This window comes from Mrakia frigida, assembly GCF_051309035.1.
Source record: "Mrakia frigida strain ATCC 22029 unplaced genomic scaffold BDY24scaffold_50, whole genome shotgun sequence".
Taxonomy (NCBI): Eukaryota; Fungi; Basidiomycota; class Tremellomycetes; order Cystofilobasidiales; family Mrakiaceae; genus Mrakia; species Mrakia frigida.
In genome coordinates this window covers 17812-38054 of record NW_027481231.1, presented here as the reverse complement: position 1 = coordinate 38054, position 20243 = coordinate 17812, and the positions used below count along the sequence as shown (strand labels likewise).

Genomic DNA, 20243 nt, shown 5'->3' with positions numbered 1-20243 from the left:
CCTTCCTGTTCGTCGTTAGAGCGAACGCAAACCTACTCTGTATGGCCGTCTTTCAGTCTCGTTCTTCCTTCCTTTTCAAGGAGGAGAAGGAGCTCGGTGAAGCGAGGGGACACTTTCCTTTCCCTCTCCTTTGTTTTCCTTCAGACTGCTGTATACTTATGAATTCTTGCTCCAACGTGCTGTGTGTTGTCGACAGAGAAAGAGCTGAAGAAGGAGAAGGAGGGAGGGTTCAGGAAAAAAGTGAGCTCGACGAAACCTCCTTCCCTTCCTTCCTCTTTCTTCCTTCAACGACGACCATCTCCTCCCTCTCCCCTCTTCCATCTTCAACCACGATATGCCCTCCTCCGCCTCTTCCGCCTCTCCAGCATCGTGAAGGATCTCGAACCAGATCCTTAAAGAGATTACGGCTCAATCGTCGCCTTCGACGCTCGTCTCCTTCGCTCGAACCTCCCTCTCCTGCCTCGAGCTCGCGTCCCCTCTTCTCTACAACGCCGTCACGATCACCAGCGTCAAGCAAGGGATTATCTTCTTTCTTCCTCCAGTGAGTATACGATTGCTAGCAAAACTAGATGAGGCACACGGGACATGTAGAGCTGGTTTCGAGCTGACGCCTGGCTCCCTCTCTTCCCTTTCCTCTCCAGCCCATCACCCCGTCCCTTTCCCACCTGCTCCCTCACTTCTCTCGCACGTGTCAGCTCCACGCTCTCCTCCTTCCGACAGCCTTTTGGACGACAACGTTTGGTCTTCGAAACAATGCCACATCGACCTCGCCGCCGCTCCTCTCCCCTCCTACGACCCTCTCCTCTTTCACTCGTTTGTCCACTCGATCGACCCATAGAACTTGGAACCTTTCGAGATAGTCGTTCTTTTTACAACCATCGCTACCCTTCTCGGTTACGTCCACTCCTTTGGGTTTGGGTAAGAACTTGGACTTCAGCGATGCCTCCCTCTTGGACTCGTCTCGAGGAGCTCGTCCTTCGTGGATTCTGTTCAGACTCGATACGATGCATGAACAGACTTGGAAGATATGTATAAGCCTCGTGGTCCTCCTCAGCTATGCACAAGAAAGAATGAAAAGGCAAGACGAGCGAACGAAACGAAAACGAGGAACGAGGCAGCGAGGGAGAAAGAGACAGCGAGAGGGATATCTGTACAACGTAGAACGGTGGTAAGTAAAAAAGGAGAATCGAAGGGAGGATGGTTGGAAGGGAGAAGCGCTAGGGTAGGGATGGGGAGAGGGGATCCTTGGCGAGGAGAGGGAGGAAGAGAGAAGGCACGACGAGAATCTACAACGAGGGATGAAGAGAGGAAAGAAGGAGAGGGAAGCGTGTATGTATGTATGCAAAGAAACGAAAGAAGGAAAGAACGAAGAAAGAGAGGGACGAGAACGACGAAGAGCAACAAGCAGGCGCGAAGCAAAATGAACAAACGAGAACGAGAGACGAGAGGGACTAGGGACAAGCAAGGTAGAGAGGAAGAGAGAACAGGTACGACGAGACTAAGAGTGAGAAAGTAAGCAAGGAAAGAAAGGATACGGACGAACGAACGAAGAGCGCTACATTTCCATGTCGTCCATGTTCCAGTCCCCTTCTTCCTCCTCCTCCTCTCCCTTCCTCTCCTTCAGCATCTCCATCCTCCCTCCGTTGATCCGATTCGCCACCTCGTTCTCCATCTCCTCGTCCTCCTCCTGCTCAGCCAGCATCGCCGCCGCTCGAGCAAGCAACGACGCTCCTCCTCCGAACGACCCACTTCCACCTCCAACGGCGTGGTACGATCCTCCATCCCCGTCGAAGTCCTGCTCCTCCTCCTCGTCGAACGCTCCCGTCCCACGCAACGAGCTGCTTCGGAGTGGGAGAGCAGGCGACGTTCCGAGCGGGGTGTACTGCAAGTTCGAGGGAGCGGTGAGGGACGATCGACCTGGGATGATTGGAGATCCCGAAGCGAAGTTGTTGGGCGACGAGGAGTAAGAAGAGGAAGAGGAAATGGGATGACTGAAGTTGAGGGTGCCAGGGGAGGTTCCGTAGGGCGACGAGGAGGATAAGGCGGCTTCCGAAGCGGGCGAACGAAGAGGGAGGGAGCCCAATCCCATCCGTCCCATGAGAGCTGTTGCGGTTCCGAAGCTCGTTCTCCTCTCGGCGAAGGTAGGAGGAGGGACAGCCATAGCGTCGGAGTGAGATTCCCTCTTGATGAGACTTCCTCCGTACCCACTATCGGTAGCTCCCTTCTCGTAGATTCCTCGTTCGACTCGTCGCTCCTCGTCGTCCTCTTCTCCGAGGATGTCGTCGTCGTCGTCGCTGGAGGCTTCGTCCTCTGGTCCATCGGCTGACGAGTTGGGAGAGGAGGCGGAGGACATGACCTCTTCGGAGGAGCGAGAGTTGGTCGAGGTGGTGGTGGTAGCGGTTTGGTTGGAGTGCTGACGGAGGAGGTTGGAAGCGTGGGTGGAGGTGGCTTTGGATCGTTGACGAGAGTCCATGAAGGAGATGGAGGGCATGGGATGGGAGGAGGGAGAGACGGCTGCTGGCCAGAGGGACTGGAGGGGAGAAAAGGACGAGCGACGAGAAGTCAGTATGCGAAGGAAACGGGTCGTCGTCGATCCGAAGAGAAAGAGTCGAAGCTCACCTTGTCCTCGGGAAGAGAGTTGGGAGCGAGATGGACGAGGATCGTAGCAGCCTGATGGTACAGAAAAGAGGGAGATCGTCAGTCAGGAAGAGAAAGTTTCAGCCAAGGGAGGAAAAGAAAACGCACCTCGAGCACCTGAACCTGCTGATGTTTGCTCAACAGAAGCTTCGAACTCTCCTGCCAGTGAGGCGAATGCTGCCACCGATGTTTGACCAAGCAGGACGGGTGTCGGTAGATCTACAGTCGGAGAGAAGAAGGAAGGAAAAGGATCAGCGAAAAAAAATAAGAACGCGTCGATCTCGAAACGAAGGTCTCGGGCCCAACGGTCCGCCGTCCTCGAGATTTCGTTCGTCTTCTCGACTTCTCCTCCTCCTTCGACGCTGTTCTCCCCGACATCTTGCGAAGACGAAAGTGACGTACCTTTGAGCAACTCTCACATCTAAACACACTAGCCGATCTCCTCTTCCCTCCCTTGCTATTCTTGAGATCCTTCATCTCGTCCTCGAGGATCTCTCCGTCGTCCTCTCCATTGACCGCGAGGACGCTGACATGAGCTGGGAGGGAGCGAGGGCTGAGGAGAGAGGATCCTGGGGTATGAGGCGAGGAGAAAGAGGTGGTGGTAGGGACAGGCGGCGGCGTTGAAGAGTCGGCGAGACGGAAGTCAAAGACTTTAGGGGCGATAACGCTGAACAGGGAGGAAGAGAGGGAAGGTCGAAAACGAGAACGTGGGAGGAAGGCAGAGAAACGGCGAAGAGTCAGCTTTCAGTACAATTCTTCGCAGACGAAGTAGAGCTCTCGTAGAACTCTCGCCCCAAGCTAGACGAAGGAGGGAAAGAGAGAGAGCAAGAAGGGAGGGAAAGGACGGCGAAACTCACCTCCTCGAACTGCTCCTCGTGCCCAGCGTCTCCCTCTTGACGGAACTGGAGCTTCCTCCTCCTCCTCCTCCTCCTCCACCACCACTCTTCTTCTTCTCCATCCCTCCTACCAGACTACTCCCTCCTCCTCCTCCAAAACTGCTTCCTATGGATCCTCCAACGGCAGACTCGCTCCCTCGGCGGCCACTCTTCCTCGTTGGGATCGCCACCGGTCTCGACGCCGGCTGTCGATTCGTTGTTGGAGGGAGGGCAGAAGTGATTGGGATGGGAGAAAAGCTGAGTCCAAGGAGACCTGCATACAACGAAGCCCAACAAGCACAAGAGTCAGCAAAAAAATGATGGACGAATCGACTTTTTGTTTCGGTGAGAGACCCAAAGGTCACCCGGACTTCCCTCCCTCTCACCCACACGTCTCGCTAAAAAAGAACACAGCTCAAAACGCTTAGGACTGACCTGAAGCTGTAGCCGTAAGTTCGTCGATCTCTGCTTTGGCAGAAGGTAAAGATTGTCCCGTCTGAGGGATAGGATCCATATCGAAAACAAAAAAGGGACGGGGATAGGCGAGAGGAGTTGTGGGGAGGAGGGACGAGAAGAAGTTGGAGGAAGTGCACGCGATGGTTCGAAACGAAGGCGACGAGAGAACGAGTTCAACGAAAGAAGAAGAAGAAGGAGGAAAGAGTCAGTAAGAGAGTGCTCGAGTGCGCGGTGGTGGTCGTGGTCGTGTAAAGGAAGGAGAGAGGAAGAGAGGGAAGGAACAAGGACGTGCTCCGATGGCTCCTCGTCCTCCTCCTCCTTCTCCGCTCTTTCTTCTCCTTCAAATAAAAAACAGGCAGCGGCCAAGGCTCCCTTATCTCCAGCATCCCTTCAGAGATGCAGAGGAAGAGCATCCTACGAGCGAGAGAGAGAGGTCGTAGAGGGAGAGAGAGGAAAAGGAGGAGGAGGAGAGAGAAACGGACCTGGGATGAACCTCGTCCTCCTCCTTTCGTAGGCTCAGAGAGCGGTGAAATCAACGTAGCCATCGAGGAATGCTTGGTCAAGGGTGATAAGAAGATGGACTGGGTGTTGCTGGGGTTGTGGGTTGGTATAGAACAGGAAACGGAGGAAAGGGAGGGTGGGATTCGATTGTGATGGTTTGGGGGGAGACGAGCTCGCTCGACTTTCTCTCACTTCCCGACCGATCGATTCCAAAACACCTCTTCATTCTTCTTTTTCGCTTCCCTCGACTTCATCCGAAACTCTCCTCCCCTCTGATTCCGAGAGAGAGCTCGAGTACAAAAACGAGTGCATAAAGATTAGGACAAAGGACGATTTCTACAAGAGAACGACCGAGACGGAGAGACAGCCCAAAAAAGTCGAGAGAGAAGAGAACCGGGTCAACGGCGCTGTCTAAAACTACCAACACCGGCAAACAAAGCTGAAACGAGAGGGGAGAGTGCAAAAAGAGAGACCAGAGAAAGTTTCTCAACCCAGCACGCTCACAGCCTCCCACCAGTTGAACGTCCCTGGACGGAAGATGGTGGCTGAAGCTGACGAGTAGATGTCCTTCTGCTTGTAGAGCTCCATCACGCCTCGGAAGTGGAAGGCGATGGCAGCGACGATGGCTGCATGCCAGATGTTGTGAGAGGCACTGGGTAGAGAGGAAAGGACGAAGAAAGGTCAGGTTGAGAGTTGGGAGAGGATGAGTCGAGAGAAACGAACCCTATTCGGTCGAACATCTTGAGAAAGGAGAGAGAGCGAGGGAGTCAGTTTCGGGTGAGTCGCTCGATTCGACGCGAAGAGGGAAAGAGAGAAGATTGTGAGACTCACTCCAGGCCATCTCGATTCAGGATAATGGTTGGCGTAGAACCAGAGTCCGAAAAAGTAGGACGAAAGGCTTGGTGCGAGAGGACGAAGGAACATGAGCGTGCGAGGGAGGGAGTTGAGGAGCATCATGTGGGCGATGGGAGCGAGAGCGGAGAAGGCCATGCCTAGGAAGAAAAGGATTCGAAGGTGCTGTGAAAGGGGGGAGAGAGATCAGTCAGTTGAGGTCCTCGAAAAGGACGAGGACGGCAGGAGGGAGACGAGGACGAGGAAGACGAGAGGTCGTTTCGACGTACTTTGTTGTGACGTTGATTGAACCATCGTTGGAACGGAAGGATAGAGCCTGCTACCTAAAAGAAGCAGAAAGGAACGAAACGGGAGAAGAAGAAGTCAGTAACGACGCGGGTAAAAAACGAGAGGAACAGGTTTCGGTCGGTCGACGCGTCCGAACTCTTCGAAGGAAGAAAAAACTTACTCCGACCATCAAGTTGAGAGCTCCATACACAGCCATCGGTGTAGGATGTTGGTAGAATCCAAAGTAGACCACCGAGTTGACCGAGGCGGCGATGAGCCCTGCAAAAATCAACGAACGAAGGTCAGCTCTTGAGGATCCGGTCCTCCCCTCCGTGTCGAACTCACAACTAATCCCAAGATAGTCTACACATGCGAAAGTCAGGAAGTATCGCTTGGTCGCACATCCAGCAAAGAGATGCCAAGTGGCCGAACAGAAGAGGCACTGCGAGAAGGAAAGCGAAAGGAGAAAAGATCAGAGCTCGAGTCGCGTCGAAACGAGGACGAGAGGAGACGAACCTTGAACGCTGCGAGCAAAAAGAAGAGAAGAACGACGGTGTCGAAGGTTGCTGGAGGTGTAACGGAGGTGAAGGGTGTCGAGTAGATGAAGTAAGGTATGGAGAGGAGGACAAGGACGGAGGAGCCGAGATGGGAGTGGATGTTGACTGTGAGCAAGACGAAGCGAAAGAGGTCAGTCTCGAGAAGACGATCGGAGGTGAGAGAATAGGAGAAGCGACGAACCAGTCTCGTTATGAACAGCGAATAGACTTCGGACGAGTTTTGGCCAGTCTTCGATGGGGATGAATCTGAACGAGGAGAGAGAACCGAAACGAAAGTCAGTCGACGCGTCGAACCTCAGCCCTTCTCCACTCCTTCCTCCCTCGACTTCCACCTCCCAACCCGTGCACCAGGAACAATGACTCACCGATAACCTCCCACAATGAACTCGTTGTTCTGCCACATCCCCGGCAGATCTACAAACTCGATCAACCCACTTCCCAACCCGTCCAATCCCTCCGCCTCCCTCGCCTTCCTCACCGCACTCTCCACCGTCGGTCCTTCCGCAACCTCCTCCAGCACCTCAACCTCGACCTTCCCATCCGCTCCCACCTCCCTACTCAGCACTCTCATCAACCCTCCTCCCATGACTCCTTCAACCATCAAGCCCTCGTCTTCCCCTTCCTCTCCCTCCGTCTCATCCTGATCCTCTCCCTCCGTTCGATATCCACCGGTGACGGACGACGGGGTCCGGCGATGACTTGGTGTCCGAGGTTGCGACGGCGATGGGATAGTGAACTTCCGTCTTCGTTCGAAAGCTCTCCAGTGCCTCGGCGTTCGATTAGGGAACACAGGGAACATCATCCCTTCCTCTTCTTCCCGTCCCTCGCCATCTCCATCTCCACCGCTTCCACTCCCTCGCCTCTCCATCTCAGGCGGCAAGATCGCGTCCAGAAGATCAAACACCTGTTTCGCTCCCATCCCGAGGGTACTCGTCGGTGCGAGACTGAACTCTGGGAAGGAACCCGAGATGGACGCGAGGGAGGAAGGGATGGGGATCTTCTTGACGCTCGAATGCAAGTGATCCAGTCTTCCAGGTAAGGAGGAGAGGAAGTCGAGCGTTGGTGGGAAAGGTGAGGAGGGTGAGAAGAGGGTTCCGTTGGGGAGGTAGGGGAGTTGAGGGAGGTGAGGGATGTTGAGATTGGACGTTGAAGGCAGTCGGAGAGGCGGGAGGGAGGGCAGTTGAGCGGAGAGCGTTGAGAGCGAAGGCAGGTAGGTGAGGACTTCCGTTCGAAGAAGAGAGAGTTGGGAGAGGAGAAGATCGGGAGTGAGGGAGGTCGTGGAGGTCGAGCGACCTAGACGAGGGGCTGTCGAGGGAAAGTAGGACGAGGAGGAGAGCGAGGGAGGCGTCGGTTCGTCCTCGTCTTCTTCCTCGTCGGAAGTCGGACAGGGTGATTTCTCCTTCTCCTTTCCCTTCCGTGGTAGTAGAGAAGCGTCTTCTTGTTCTTGATCGTCTTGTACGGCGTCCTCCCAGACTGAACCTTTGCTGTAGTACTTGAGCACCCTCCGTTCGAGCTCGGTGATGTGGCTGAGGAGACTGGAGCGGAGGGAGGTGTACGTCAAGTGAGAAGGAAGGGCAGGGAGGTCGAGATCGAGCGCTTGGAGGGATTGAAGAGCGTAGCCGGTAGGGAGGTAAGAGAGAAGTCCAGGCTAGAAAGAAAGAAAGAACGAAGGGCAGAGAGAAGAGGGAACGAAGGAGCGAAGGACGTCAGCTCGACTCGACTTTCTTCTTTGAGCTGCTAGTAGAACTCACTCCTGAGGCTGTATGTTGAGAAGCAGGTAAGGACAATCCTCGAGGTCGGTTCTTGGGACGAGTCCATATCGAGGAAGGTTCCTCCTCTGCGTCTTGAAAGTCGAACGTTGGCGAAGGGGAACGAACGGGTGGGGAGGAATCCGACGTCGAAGAACGAGAGCTAGAACGACTCCTCGAAGGTGTAGAACCCTTCATCGATGGAGCTTGAAGATGGAGCCGAAGGTGAAGCCCTCGCTGAGGGCGGTAGAAAACGAAGGGGAGGAGGAAAGGAGGGAGAGGGGTGAGGGAGAAAGAAGCTCGTGGGGGTTGGAAGCGAAATCGAAGCTCAACGTTCCTTCTCCTTTCTCCTTCCTCTCCTCTGCCCCTCCGCAAAAAAAAACAACGAAAAGAGCTTTTCTTTCTTGCAGGGAAACAGAAAAGGGGAAAGGAGAAAAATTCGTTATTCAGCAGTGAAAGACGCGCCGTGGACCAGCAGGCGACAGTATAGCAGATGAGACAACGACGAGGCTGCTCGACAAGAAAACGAAAACAACAAGTGCGGACTGGGAGGACTCGAGAAATTGCAGCAGAGAGAAAGAGGGAGGAGAAAACTAAGAAACAGCAAAAGCAAGGGGGGCGGGAGGAGGCTTAAAAACAAAAGGAGAGGAGGGAGAGACAGAGGAGAGGAGAGTTCAAAACGAGTCGTTTAGAGAAGGGTCTCTCCCAGGGCGGCTCGAGTGAGAGAGCATCCGACAGCGACGGTCTGGGCGACGGAGATTGGATCCTCGAGAGAAGGGTTGACCTCCTGTGACACGAAGAGTGAAAGAGGGAAGTCGTCAGTTCGAAAAAGGACGCGAAGAGGAAGGTCGGACGAAGTCCTCGGAACAGCGGGATCTGGCGAAGAGAGAGATGAACGAACCATAATGTCAAGACTGAGATGGGAAAGAGGGAGGAAGGAGGTCAGCGAGAGTTCAATGCAGACGCGTCGAGTGCGGGATGAGACGAGGGAGACTCACGCGACGAGGAGTCCGGTCTCGCAAACGCTTTCGCAGATGTAGTGGCCCTCTCGGAAGGTGAGACCTCCTCGGACCTGTAGAAATAAGAGAAGAGCCTCAGCTTCGATTGCTCGAGGCTGGAGAAGAAGAAGAGCACGAACGGGAGTTCCAGTCGAGGGAGCGACGGCAGGGTCGAGAGCGTCGACGCTGAAGGAAGAAGGGAAGGGAAGGCATGTTAGCTGCTGATCGTTTTTACGAGAAGACAGAGGGTTCAACTCACTCGTAAGACAAGTGGATGGGCAAATCCCTGTTGGGGTTGACGTGATCCAAAGCCATCTCGACGACCTGAGAGAAGATGAAACGGAAAGATGCGAGTCAGCTTCTTGTTCTCGAAATGGAGGACACAGGAAAAATCCTAGAGTACCTTTCCGATACCGTACTTGTCGACTTCGTGCATCGAGAAGGCCTTGATCTTGTTCTCCTTCAGGATCTTCCTCTCTCCAGAGTCGATGTCTCGCAGACCGATGTAAACGATCTTGTTGGGAGCGAGGCAGGGCTTGACCCACTCGTTGAAAGGAGCGACGTCGGTTCCCTCGAGACCCATGAGGAAAGAGACGGGGCATCCGTGAAGGTTTCCAGAGTCGGTGGTGAGAGGAGTGTTGATGTCGGCGTGGGCGTCGATCCAGATCAGGCAGGCGTCGGGGTACTTGGACAGAGTTCCCTGTGGAAGCGAAGCAGACGAGTCAGAAACGAAGACGCGAAGGAAGAGGAGTATTAAGTAGAGAGCTTGAACGAACAGAGACAGTACCCATGGCGAGGGAGTGGTCTCCTCCAAGAGTGAGAGGCAGATGTCCAGCGTGGGTAGCCTCTCCGACGAGTCGACCAACCTCCTTGCAGACCTTGGAGACGGTTCGAGGGTTGATCATCTTGCCGATGTTGGCGTCCTCCTCAGGCTTGAGACTGTTTCCATCGAGAAGAACGGCCGAGAAAGGGGAAGGGATCGAGCGAAAAGAGGAAAGGAAGGAGAGCAAGGTCAGCTTGGAACTTTCGACTCGGCTCTGTTGGTTGGACGTCAATTTGACAGCCGCACCTCCTTCCCTTCCACTTTTTTGACCTGGTTCTCAGAGAGCCGAGAAGGAGACTCACGAGAGGAACGACTCAGCGAGAGGCTCGTTGAAAGAAACCTTCCACTCGAGCTCTTCGAGCTGACCGATAAGACCAGCAGCGAGAAGAGCGATGGGAGCACCGTCGACTCCTCCTTTCTTCTGTTCTCCCCAACAAAGAAGGATCCAAGAGAACCGAGAGGAAGCGAGGTCAGGAGGGTGGAAAGCAGAGGAAGCAAATCTGCCCCAGAGCAGTTCTTCGAGGTACGTACCTGTCCACCACTAAGAACGAGAGAGAGAGAGAGAGATGGAGGAGGGAGGGAGGGAAGATTGTGAGCTTCTCGAGATTTTGAGACTCGTTTGGTTTCTGCTACTCACCTGAAAGGGCAAGCGATCACTTGGATCGTAGGGGGGCTGGAGAGGAACTTGGAAGCGGAAGAAGCCATCGTTAAAAGAGAGAAAGGAAGGAAAGGAAGGGAGGGAAGGACGCGGTTAGAGGTTAGGTTGGAAAAGGAAAGGAGGGAGGAGGGAAACAGGCCTGATTTCAAGTCGAAACCGGTCCCGCCAAATCTACTTTGGTCGTCACCCGCATCCTCCTGATAAGAAAATCGAACACTTTCGAGGGAACAATTGACGACTCTAGGCGGCGAGACGAGTTTGAGCCCGTCATAAATTGACTGAGGGCTGAAGGCGGCCGAGGGAGGAGCTTGCAGAAGGAGGGTAGGTAGAAAACATCACGAGCTCGCGTCTCTCCTTTGGTCGGTCAGAAGCTGACTCACCGAAATAAAGATAGCTCGATATGGAGAAAGCTGAGCTGCTGATAAGAACTGCGCATGGGAGAAGACGTTGTAGAACTGAAAAAAAAAAGCATAGGCAACGAGCGACGAAGGAGTCCGGAAGAGAGCCTCCTCGCTGTTCAGCCCATCTCGACGTGGGCTGGAGTTGATCCTGGCCCTCGAGAACTGGAAAAACTTATTTCGATCTTCCTTATCGATTAGCTCCTCCCTCTAATTTGACTACTTTTTTCGCGGTCACCGAACGAAACCGACGCAATCTCGAGCTCGACGAGTACCGTGCCCGGGAAGGTCGAGGATGAAATGACCTTCGTGAGTGCGTTCGTGGAATCTCGTTCGCGAGCAAGTTGTTGATTTTTGCCCGAAGAAAACTTCTGAGGAGACTCGCTCGTTCGTAAACTGCTTTCTGAGGGCGTGAAAATTTTTCTACAGCCTTAAAATCGGAGGCTACAGACGCCTCGGAACTAAAACAGGCGCGTCGCTCCCTCCTCCTTGCCGATTGGCTCTTCCTCCCTCCCGCTGTAGCGACAATGTACGCCTCTATGTTTGAAAGGCGTGTCGGGCTGACACGACTAGAGAAGTGTAGTTGACCGAGCAAGGGTTGAAGTTCCGACAAGGGGAGGTCGCAGACGAGGGCGAAAGGGGACGACGACAATCATGCTGTCTCTTCAGGACGGAGAAAGTAGTCCATTGAGGGATCTGGAAGACTGAGGAGTAGTTGGATGTGATCAGATATGTTTCGGAGAAGATGAGAAGGTGAGAGCACGAGTCTGGAGAAGGGAAGCGCCGCGAGAATCTGGAACAAGACAGAGAACGAAGCTGACAAGTGCCTTGCTAGACACTGTGCTCGTTCCAGGGTGATTAAATAACGATATCTAGACTTCTAAATTTCATAGCGATACTAACAGTCCCGTGGAAGCTTCTAAACAAGAAGGATGAGGCGTGGGCGCAAGAACGGAAGTTCGACATGAAGACGCGTCGTGTGAAAGCGGATCTAAAACGAGAGGGATAAACCAAAACGAGAAGAAGGAAGGGAGAAACAACATTTTGCGGAGCTGGTAGCTGGTCGAAAGAGTCCAGGGGTAAAGGTAAGTCAAACCGAAAGGAAAAGAGAGACGGTGACGCGTCGCGAGAGAAACCGAACGCTAATGATTGAGGCTAAAGGATATCCAACACCAAAAATGATGTTCTAGCCCATGGTTTTATTGTTGGTACGGTTGAGGCTCAAGGGAAGAGGCAGTTGCGAATGGCGTAGAGCAGAGCGTGGCGGTGAATACCAACTCGAAACCCGCTGGCTCAAGTTCCTCCGCGGTGAAACTGCGCACTCAATTCGAAAAACTTCCTCGGAAGATAGGTGACCAAGAGACGACGTCAGGAAGGAAGGGGAGAGAGAGGAAGGGAGATGGGATCGAATAAGAAGGGTATCCTCGACGCGTCGATTTCGACCAACTTGCTCGCGAGCGCACTTCGAGACCCTCACCAACGCACTGACGAGCTAAAACGCTCGAAAAAAAGTTTTTGACATCTTGATCGGGGACACTTTGAGAACAAAACCTATAATCAACAACTTGGTGGGAGCGCTGATTCTCGAAAAACCGACCATACGAAACTTCGCCCCTTCTCCACTCCCACCCATCAGCATCGCCATCCAATCTCACTCAGGCTACTCTAGTCTCGTTAGCGTATCCCTCCACTCCGACACAGTGGACGTTCTTAACTCTCATCAAGCTGCCAAACGTCAGGGTCGTGCTTGTGTCATATTTTTTCCTCTCCTGGCTCGGTGAGTTACTCGTCTCTTACTCTTCTCGACATGTAGAAATTTCTCGCTCAATGAAAACGTTTCGTTTTGTTCTTAAGCCAACTCCTATGACAGTCTCTTCGTGCTCTTTGCGTACTCGTCGTCTGTGAACGGCGGTCTTTCGCTTCCCGTACGTCTCTCTTTCCTTTTCCTCTTCGCGTCCCCTCCCCTCACATGTTTTTTATACCGTCTCCTTTCCCTTTCGATCTCAGCCAACCCAAATCGCAACAATCATGTCTTTAGGAGGGATCTTCTCGTTCGTCTTTCTCTCCCTCGGCGCGTCCTCCTCTTCCGATTTCGGCCCACTCACTCCCCCCTTCGCCAACGCGGCCGCTCCTGAGAAATCTGCTCTCGGAGCAGTCAACGCCATAGCCCAGTTGCTAGCGTGTGCCAGTCGGAGCGTGGGACCTATAATTGCTGGGTGAGTCGCAGCCTTTCATTCTTTCGTTCGTCCACTCGAAACCGAACCTCACCTCGGTACCTTCTTCTTCTCAGCGGTCTCTACGCCCTCTCAAATCGCTGGAAGTTTCCCATCGTCTGGATCTTCTACGGAAGCTTCCCCGTTCTCTCGGTCTACCTCGCTACGAAGGTCAAAGGGCGAGCAGAACTGGGGAAGGAACTCGAGGAGGCAGAGGTTGAGGCTCGTCGTCGAAGGCGAGACGAGGAGGAGAGGGAGTGAATGTTCGAGGTTGGCGCGAAGTGTCGAAGTTAGAGTTGTACCTCCTTATTAGATTGCTACCATGCGTGCTGGGGCCAACGGTCGAAGGGGGAAGACGCGGTCGGATGAAAGAGACAGAGCAATCGCCATTTAGATCGCTCGTTGTAGAGGTAGAGTTGTACAAAAGAAGTGGGAGCCAGGTCGAGACGAGATCGGAGAGAGTCCAGTGCGTGCCTAGTTGACTGTTCGAGGGCAGAAAGAACGAAGGAGAGAAGGTGGTCAGCTCGAACGAGACGATGGAAGCGGAGGGAAGGAGAAGAGAGGTGGGAGGGAGAACGAACTGGGCTTGATTTTGAAGTGAAGGGCGATGAGGGAGAAGATTAAGCACTGCAGGGTCGAAGGTGGTTAAACGACAGCATACGAGGTCAGCTCCGAGCTCGATGGAGGCAACCGAGAAGGATGAAGTGGCGACGAAGGAAAGGAGGGAAGGGACGAGGCGCTGACCTTGAGATCCTGAACGAGGTAGTAGAAGACACGAAGTCCTTCAGGGTCCTCAGAGTCCTGAACATCCACCAGCGATCCGATCTTCGACGTCTGTACGATCCAAGCCAACAAGAGAGAGGTCAGCTTCACGCCTTTGAGCTCCGAAAGGCGAAAGGAAGGAAGGGAAGGAAGAGACGAACCTCGAACGAGATATGATCGTTTCCAACCCTGATCTCCAACTCCTGCTTTCCAACGATATCCTTCTTAGGCCACTTCGAGTCATCCTCTCTGTGAATCAAACAAACAGCAAGGGCGAAGATAGGATCAGCAAACGGGATGGAGAGCGAGGGAAGGAGGGAGGAGCTCGAGAGAACGAACTTGGTGATCTCCGAGGTCTCGACTATCCGCTTGAGCTCCTTGATGAGAAGAGAACCGATGTACACTGCGATCAAACACACACGCAAGCATCGTAAGAGAGAATCAGTATCGCAGAAAAGATCGTCGTAGCGAGAGAAAGGGAGGCCAGAGCAAGATGGGAAGCTCGACCTCCTCCTCTCCTTCCTTCCCTCTCTTTCCCACCTCCATCCCTTCTTCCTCAGGGACGACACCAAACTTGCACAGATATGAGAGGTCGGTACTCACTCTCCTTCTTGATCAACGAGTCGTTACGGTAGTTTGAGTTGTTGGCGTATCTCAGCCTTCCCTGCGAGTACTCAAACTCGAGGAACTCGTGTCCGTGCTGTCCCATGTGCCCGGTGTAGTATCGCAGGTAGAAAGGATCCTTCTCTTCGGCCATCTTTGAGAGAGATTAGAGAGGAGAGATGCGGGGAGGGGAGGTGGGTGGTGGGAAGTTGGGGCTGGGATGGATGGTGGGTGAGAGGAAGGAGGAGGAGGGAGGGAGGCGAGAGGGAGCTCGAGTCGATTTCGAACTCCCCTCTGGTCCCGAAGAGGTCAGCGAAGCAGCTCTTCTCGGTAACTTTTCTCCGGCTCACTCTTATGAGATCGTGTAGATAGGAAGGAAGGTCGAATACGAGTCAACTCCCAGGATTTTATCAGCGGGCCCAGCTCTCCTTCTTATCGCTGCAAGGCTTCAGTTCGTCTCTCCCAACGCGCGACGAGCTTCCCTCCGTCGGTCTCCCACTGTCTCTCGATCCAGCATCAGCAGTGAGGTGAAAGAATTGTAATGTCAATCGTCTAGTCTATCTAAGAAGTAATAATAATAATAATAAAAGGTCGTGAAGTCTCGTCTCGGCCAGCAAACTCCTCCCAACACCCCCTCCCTCGCCCGTCAAACCTCCAGCTCAAACCAGACTTCTCTCAACCAGGCACAAGAGCGGAAAGGAAACAACCACTACGGAGGGGTGATTCCAGGGAAGCAGATAGCGAACGTGCCTGGATAGAAGCGAAAAGATCGAGAAGAGATTAGGACTTGTTCGGAGGAAGACTCGTCTTGTCAAAATGTTGAGCTCGACCTCGCTTCGACGCAACGCGAAGCTCAACACCTTGAACGAAAGGAAGGGAGGACTCACTCTTGTCGTGCTTAGCGTTCACGTGCAGGACCATTTGGGAAGCGAGATCGGGTCGGAAAGTTCCCTTGCAGATGGTGCACTGTACGAGGGAGAGAGAAAAAGTCAGCTCGAAGATTTCGAAGACGGACGGGCTGAAGCGGAAGAGGGAGGAGGGGGAGGGTGAGGTCGACGACACGTCGAGTAGAGAGAGCCACGCCTTCCAAGAACCTCAACGGACCAAGCGAAACTCACCTCGACAACCTCTTGAAGCATGCTCGAACGTGTCGCTAGCTGTGGGAAGCTCAGAACGACACGTCCTCCCGCGCATGCCTCTCAGCCCTCCGAGTGAAACGAGAACGTCGAGAACGCGAGAAGTAGAGATCAGAGGAGGTTGAAACTTACGAGAGTGGTAGGCTTAGCAGCTGTAGATGACAAGAAGAGGTTCAGAAGGGTGGGGAAGGTCAGCGAAAGTGTTGTAAGGAGCGAAAAGAAGGGAGGAGGGAAGAGAAACGAACCCTTGACGGGGTTTCCGTTGGCCTTGACGGGAGCTCGGAGTCCAAGGGCATCAAGCTTCTTGTGCTCTCTGGAAAAACATGGGAAGGTAGATCAGTATAATGTCTACGTCGTAGGCTAAAATTTAGGGGCGGCAAGCTCACCGTTGGATTCGATCCTGAGGTTTGAAAGGAAGGAAGGAAGGGAAGGAAGAACGAAGGTCAGCATCGACGACTTTCGAGAGCGGACCAGCCCCGAGAGATAGAGAAACGAAGACTGACCTTCTTGGAAATGGGCATGTTGAGGAGTAGAGAAGTGGGAAGGGGGTGAGTTGAAGAAAAGAGGTGTTGAAAGGTTTTCGGGAGTTGTGGGTTTGAGGTAGTTTGACTCCCTCGGCCTCCTCCTCCTCACTTGAAAGCAGATTTCAAGCGCGTAGTCCGAAGGGACACGTTGAGTTCTAACACCTTCGATCTTTGATGAAGCTCGAGTTGAAGAGCGTTAGGCTTTCGGAGAGGGATCAAAGAGAGGTCGTTGAATCGCAAAGCAAAAGATCGTAAAAGAGAGGAAGCGAAGGGAGGGGTGGAGGAGGAACGGAGAGCGTCGAGGTTCGACCGACCCTCGACTTCGTCTCGTTTCAATCGAACCGCCTCCCCTCCCTTCTCAGACTCAAACCTAAGTGAACGAGCGAAACTAAAGGAAAGAGAGCAGTTGCAGCCAAAGAGTGAAGCAAAGCCAAAATGAATGAGGGGTGGAAAGAGACGTGACGAGGAGCAAAGAACGAGCACCAAGGCGCGAAAACGGAGAGGTCTACGGACAACGAAGAGTAAGCAAGAAAGAGGAGGAGTGGGAGGGAGATGAGCAAGGAATAAGCAAGGGATCGAAAGCAGAGGAGAATTTAAGGTGAGCGAAGGAGGAGAGAAAACCTAGTTGGTCTTAGCCTTGCCGTCCGCGCTCATGTCGACTCCCGAGTCGCTCACGCTTCCTCCCTCGAACTTGCCCTTCATCTGAGCGACTCCACTGGCGTTCTTGAAGAAGACGACCTCGAGTCCCTCGTCGACGAACTGTAAGAAGCAAAGGAGACAAGAGAAACAGTCAGCTTGAGGAGGTCTGGGCGGAGATGAACCGACGCGTCCAACGAGTGGCTCGCTTCGACTGAGCCCGCTCGAAGGATTGAGAGAGAAATCGGACATGCCCTGCAGTCTCGGTAGGTCCTGTAGAGAGCAGCGATGAAGCTAACAGATGCGGGAAGAGGAAGTGGCCCGGTCAGTCGTCTGGTGCGAAGAAAAATCGAGACGCGTCGTTGGCTTCTGAGTGAGGAAAATAACACTCACTTGTCGTCCCTCTTCTGGTAGTGAGGTCCAAGGAACTCCTTGAGTGCGTCGGTAGCCTTCCAAGCGTTGTCTGAAAAGGCGAAGGAAACGGGCGAATCGATGTCAGCGGAACGAAGAAGGCGGCGACGAGAGAAAGCGAGGACGAACAGTGAGGGATCTTGGAGGAGATGTGGTGTGAGACCTAGGGGTCGAGAAACAAGAGATAGAGGGAGGTCAGTACTCGAATGGGATCGGATTCGAGCAGGGAAAGACAGGTCAAGGACGAACGTGAGTCTCGCAGATTCCGTGAAGAAGAACGGGCCCGATAAATCCGAGGCAGTTCCTGTCGATGGTGGCCAAAGCTCCTCGAGGGAAAGTCCAGAGGGAGCTGGATAGCAAGGAAGAGAGGTCGATCAGGTTGAGTAAACCGAAGGAGGTCGGACGAGAGACGAAGAGAAGAACTCACTTCGAGTAGTGAGGAAGGAAAGGGTCGGTGTGCTGGAGGAAGGTGATGCTAACGAGCCAATGGTTGACCCAGAGGTAGGGAACCTGTTGAAGGTGAGATAGAAGGGTATGTCAGCGCGATCTTCGTTGAGAAAGCGGGCGCAAGAGGTCGAAGAAGGTTCGATTTCTGCTCTGAATCCTGCTGCTGCCGGCGATTCTCGGGGCAAATTCATTTGGAAGGAAGTGAAGACTCACAAGGTAGTAGGTGGCGACCTCGGCGAAGGATCGGTAGTGAGTCCAGGTTCCAAGAGCAGCGAAGAGAAGAGCGATTCCAACGTCGGACGCGATGATCTGGTTTCGGTGTCGCTTGTCGAAGATGACGGAGTCAGGGTTGAAGTGGTTGGTGAACTTGGGGTAGGTCTTCTGTCCAGATGCGTTCCTGATGAGGTACATGGGCTGAAATAAGCGAAAGGGAAGGAGGAGGGTGGTCAGCGTGAGGGATTCGAGTTTGTTGAATCGAACGGAAGGAAGAGGCACTCACCCAACTGAACAATTCGAAAGGAAGTAGATAAAAATATCAAGGACCGAAGAAGGTCAGAAGGAGGTCGAGCGAGATGGCGATCGATGCATTGGAAACCCGCGTCGAGAAAAGGCAGAGACGTACCCGAGAAGCTGCTGGGACAGCAAGTTGACGAGCACGAAGAGAGGAGCATCTCCGATAGCCTCAGCAAGCTCGAGCTGTCGCTCCTTGGCGACGTTGAGTCCCTCGATGTCCTCCTTGTTCTCGTCGAACTTGGGGTACTTCAACTGATCCCTCGACCTGGGAACGAAGACCTCGTCTCGAGCGATGTGACCGGTAGCAGCGTGGTGTCGACCGTGAGAGATCCTCCAGGAGTGGTAGGGAACTCCGAGAGCAGAGTGGATGACCCATCCGACGGCGTTGTTGATGGTCTGAGGGCGAGAAAGAAGAAAGGGGAGGAAAGGGGAGAACGAGAGTTCGTCAGACGCGTTTCGAGACTGGCTGGGGAACGGAAGGTCGCACCTTCGAAGTCGAGAAGGCCTGGTCTGTTTGAGGAGATTTGTGAGGTTGGGAGGAAGAGGTGGAAAGTTAGTATATGCGCAGGTCATCGACGAGGAATGGAGAAAGAGAGAAAGGAGGGAACGGGGAGACGCGAGGGAAGGGCTACTTACGACCACACTCGTGAGCAATGACCCACAATCCGGTACCGACGAGACCAGACCAAAACCAGTAGGTGTTCCAGAGAGCGAAAGAGAGGAGCTGGAAGTGGAAAAGGCGAGGAGTGGGAGGAACGAGAACGCGTCAACTCTTCTGACTTTGCGACCTCGGTCTTCCCTTTTCTGAAAACAGAGAGACGGGACTGACCTTGGCTCCGAAGTGAGGCAGCGCACTGTTCGAACGGAGGCGAGAAGGATGTAGAGGATCGATCAGTACTCGCAAGGAAGAGTTCCGATCCGTTGAAAGGTCGGACAAAACATAGAACGCAAGATTGTGGAACGACGGAGGGAAGAGAAGGGAACGAACGCTGCTTCGACGACGGAAGGGATGTAGGTAGCGGCGTAGACGATGATGGAGAGGAGGACGACATCCTGGACGCTGTAATTCAGGCCAATTAATCAGGGATGCAAAAAAAGCGAGGTCAGAATGGAACGCTGGAGAAGTCGCTCGGGAGGAGGGCGAGGGAAATGAACTCTTCCTCCCCCTTCCCTCGTCTTCGTCCCCAATGAGTCCGCAAAGATAATAAATCGAGACGTACATGTAGAGACTCGAATGAAGGGCCGATCGCTCGAAGCATTCCGCACTGAGATCAAGCAAGGGACAAAAGTCAGCGCCAATGAGGTGAGCTCGAGATGCCAAGTCGGGAGGAGGGTCGTCGCTCCCTCGAGTTCTCTCCCTCGACTTCAAGGGAAGAGAACGTGTTTTGTAGCGAGGTGTTGGAGGAGAAAGAAGCTCACGGAATGGCACCCAGCAACTGCTTGACCTGGAGGAAAGGAACGAAGCGACGAGAAGTCAGCGATCTCTCTCGGTTTCGAAGCTAACCGGAGGGAGGGAAGGAGGAGAAGAGGAAGAGAGAGGGAAGCTCACCGTGAAGTTGGGGACGATGAACTGAGCAGAATCAGTGTGGGTCATGTCCGTCTGAGCCTCCTCGACAACCGACGACGAAGTTCGCTGAGTGGCGACCATCTTGAGAAAGAAGAGAAAACGGGAGGAGGGAAGGGGAAGGGGAAGGAAGGAGGGAGGGAGGGAGGTGAGAGGGAAGAATCGGCGCTCGCTCTTTCGTTGGGGTTGGGCTTGGACTGCGCCTACTGAATCATCGACGAGTATAGAAGGCGAGTAAAACCTTCATTTTATCAGCTGAGATACGAAGCCGGAAGATGAGGAAAGGAGAGGTCCAAAAAATGAAAGACAGGACAGCTGGGAGGCAGACAGGGCGAGGACGGCGGGTGCGCACGAAATCGACGCTGTTGTTGTGCCATTCTTGCTTCTCCTCTTTTTCCAATTTGGAGATCAAAGCTGCGATCTACTCGCTCCGTCCTGAAAGTCTTGAAAGACCCCGGAGATGTCTATCCGTAAGCCACAGGAAACGAGGCTCTGCTTTCGACCGGTCGAAATCGACGACGCGTCCTCGTCTTTGTTGCGCTCTTTTCGTCCCCTCCTGAGACCCAAAGTCGTCGCACGACATAGGCTACTATCTACGGATCCCTCGAGAAGAGCAGCGAGACCCCGAGGCTTTCAAAGAGTGAAGGAGGGATGAACCCAACGA

At 53.7% G+C, this 20243-nt stretch overlaps 8 protein-coding genes across 8 annotated transcripts; 2 read left to right on the top strand and 6 right to left on the bottom strand.

Moving 5' to 3' along the window:
* Positions 1-977: 977 nt before the first annotated feature.
* Positions 978-1603, top strand: BDY24DRAFT_238964 (uncharacterized protein). Its single transcript, XM_076636698.1, has one exon. It carries the CDS (start codon positions 1028-1030, stop codon positions 1514-1516), a length of 489 nt encoding a protein of 162 aa, XP_076492321.1. The 5' UTR covers positions 978-1027; the 3' UTR covers positions 1517-1603.
* On the bottom strand, positions 1556-4026 carry BDY24DRAFT_419125 (uncharacterized protein; the record flags this gene model as incomplete). Its single annotated transcript, XM_076643937.1, has 6 exons — positions 1556-2530; positions 2620-2670; positions 2746-2856; positions 3040-3304; positions 3495-3786; positions 3948-4026. The coding sequence occupies 6 exons, from the start codon at positions 4024-4026 to the stop codon at positions 1556-1558; spliced, it is 1773 nt and encodes a 590-aa protein (XP_076492320.1).
* A 929-nt stretch (positions 4027-4955) lies between these two features.
* BDY24DRAFT_345591 (hemolysin-III related-domain-containing protein) lies at positions 4956-6716 on the bottom strand (the record flags this gene model as incomplete). Its single annotated transcript, XM_076637602.1, has 8 exons — positions 4956-5121; positions 5266-5486; positions 5591-5640; positions 5766-5867; positions 5934-6030; positions 6105-6250; positions 6327-6391; positions 6511-6716. The coding sequence occupies 8 exons, from the start codon at positions 6714-6716 to the stop codon at positions 4956-4958; spliced, it is 1053 nt and encodes a 350-aa protein (XP_076492319.1).
* A 1481-nt stretch (positions 6717-8197) lies between these two features.
* CAR1 (arginase) lies at positions 8198-10514 on the bottom strand. The gene is made up of 10 exons (XM_076642469.1): positions 10352-10514; positions 10246-10255; positions 10017-10135; positions 9668-9830; positions 9295-9591; positions 9151-9215; positions 9032-9077; positions 8892-8965; positions 8795-8807; positions 8198-8680 (listed from the first exon to the last, which is right to left on the bottom strand). Exons 1-10 carry the CDS (start codon positions 10417-10419, stop codon positions 8582-8584), a joined length of 954 nt encoding a protein of 317 aa, XP_076492318.1. The 5' UTR covers positions 10420-10514; the 3' UTR covers positions 8198-8581.
* Positions 10515-12560: 2046 nt separating this feature from the next.
* On the top strand, positions 12561-13432 carry BDY24DRAFT_404130 (uncharacterized protein). The gene has a single exon (XM_076642468.1). The coding sequence runs from the start codon at positions 12799-12801 to the stop codon at positions 12988-12990; it is 192 nt and encodes a 63-aa protein (XP_076492317.1). The 5' UTR covers positions 12561-12798; the 3' UTR covers positions 12991-13432.
* On the bottom strand, positions 13355-14597 carry BDY24DRAFT_404129 (mago nashi family protein). The gene is made up of 6 exons (XM_076642467.1): positions 14349-14597; positions 14085-14148; positions 13907-13994; positions 13728-13817; positions 13565-13610; positions 13355-13465 (listed from the first exon to the last, which is right to left on the bottom strand). The coding sequence occupies exons 1-6, from the start codon at positions 14500-14502 to the stop codon at positions 13458-13460; spliced, it is 450 nt and encodes a 149-aa protein (XP_076492316.1). The 5' UTR covers positions 14503-14597; the 3' UTR covers positions 13355-13457.
* A 274-nt stretch (positions 14598-14871) lies between these two features.
* Positions 14872-16133, bottom strand: BDY24DRAFT_404126 (uncharacterized protein). The gene is made up of 6 exons (XM_076642466.1): positions 15988-16133; positions 15871-15884; positions 15730-15797; positions 15617-15636; positions 15236-15314; positions 14872-15098 (listed from the first exon to the last, which is right to left on the bottom strand). Exons 1-6 carry the CDS (start codon positions 16003-16005, stop codon positions 15058-15060), a joined length of 240 nt encoding a protein of 79 aa, XP_076492315.1. The 5' UTR covers positions 16006-16133; the 3' UTR covers positions 14872-15057.
* A 90-nt stretch (positions 16134-16223) lies between these two features.
* On the bottom strand, positions 16224-19743 carry BDY24DRAFT_404117 (uncharacterized protein). Its single transcript, XM_076642465.1, has 11 exons — positions 19565-19743; positions 19000-19068; positions 18674-18739; positions 18121-18411; positions 17716-17916; positions 17483-17565; positions 17305-17404; positions 17185-17218; positions 17038-17107; positions 16899-16938; positions 16224-16767 (listed from the first exon to the last, which is right to left on the bottom strand). The coding sequence occupies exons 1-11, from the start codon at positions 19661-19663 to the stop codon at positions 16630-16632; spliced, it is 1191 nt and encodes a 396-aa protein (XP_076492314.1). The 5' UTR covers positions 19664-19743; the 3' UTR covers positions 16224-16629.
* Between the last annotated feature and the right edge of the window lie 500 nt (positions 19744-20243).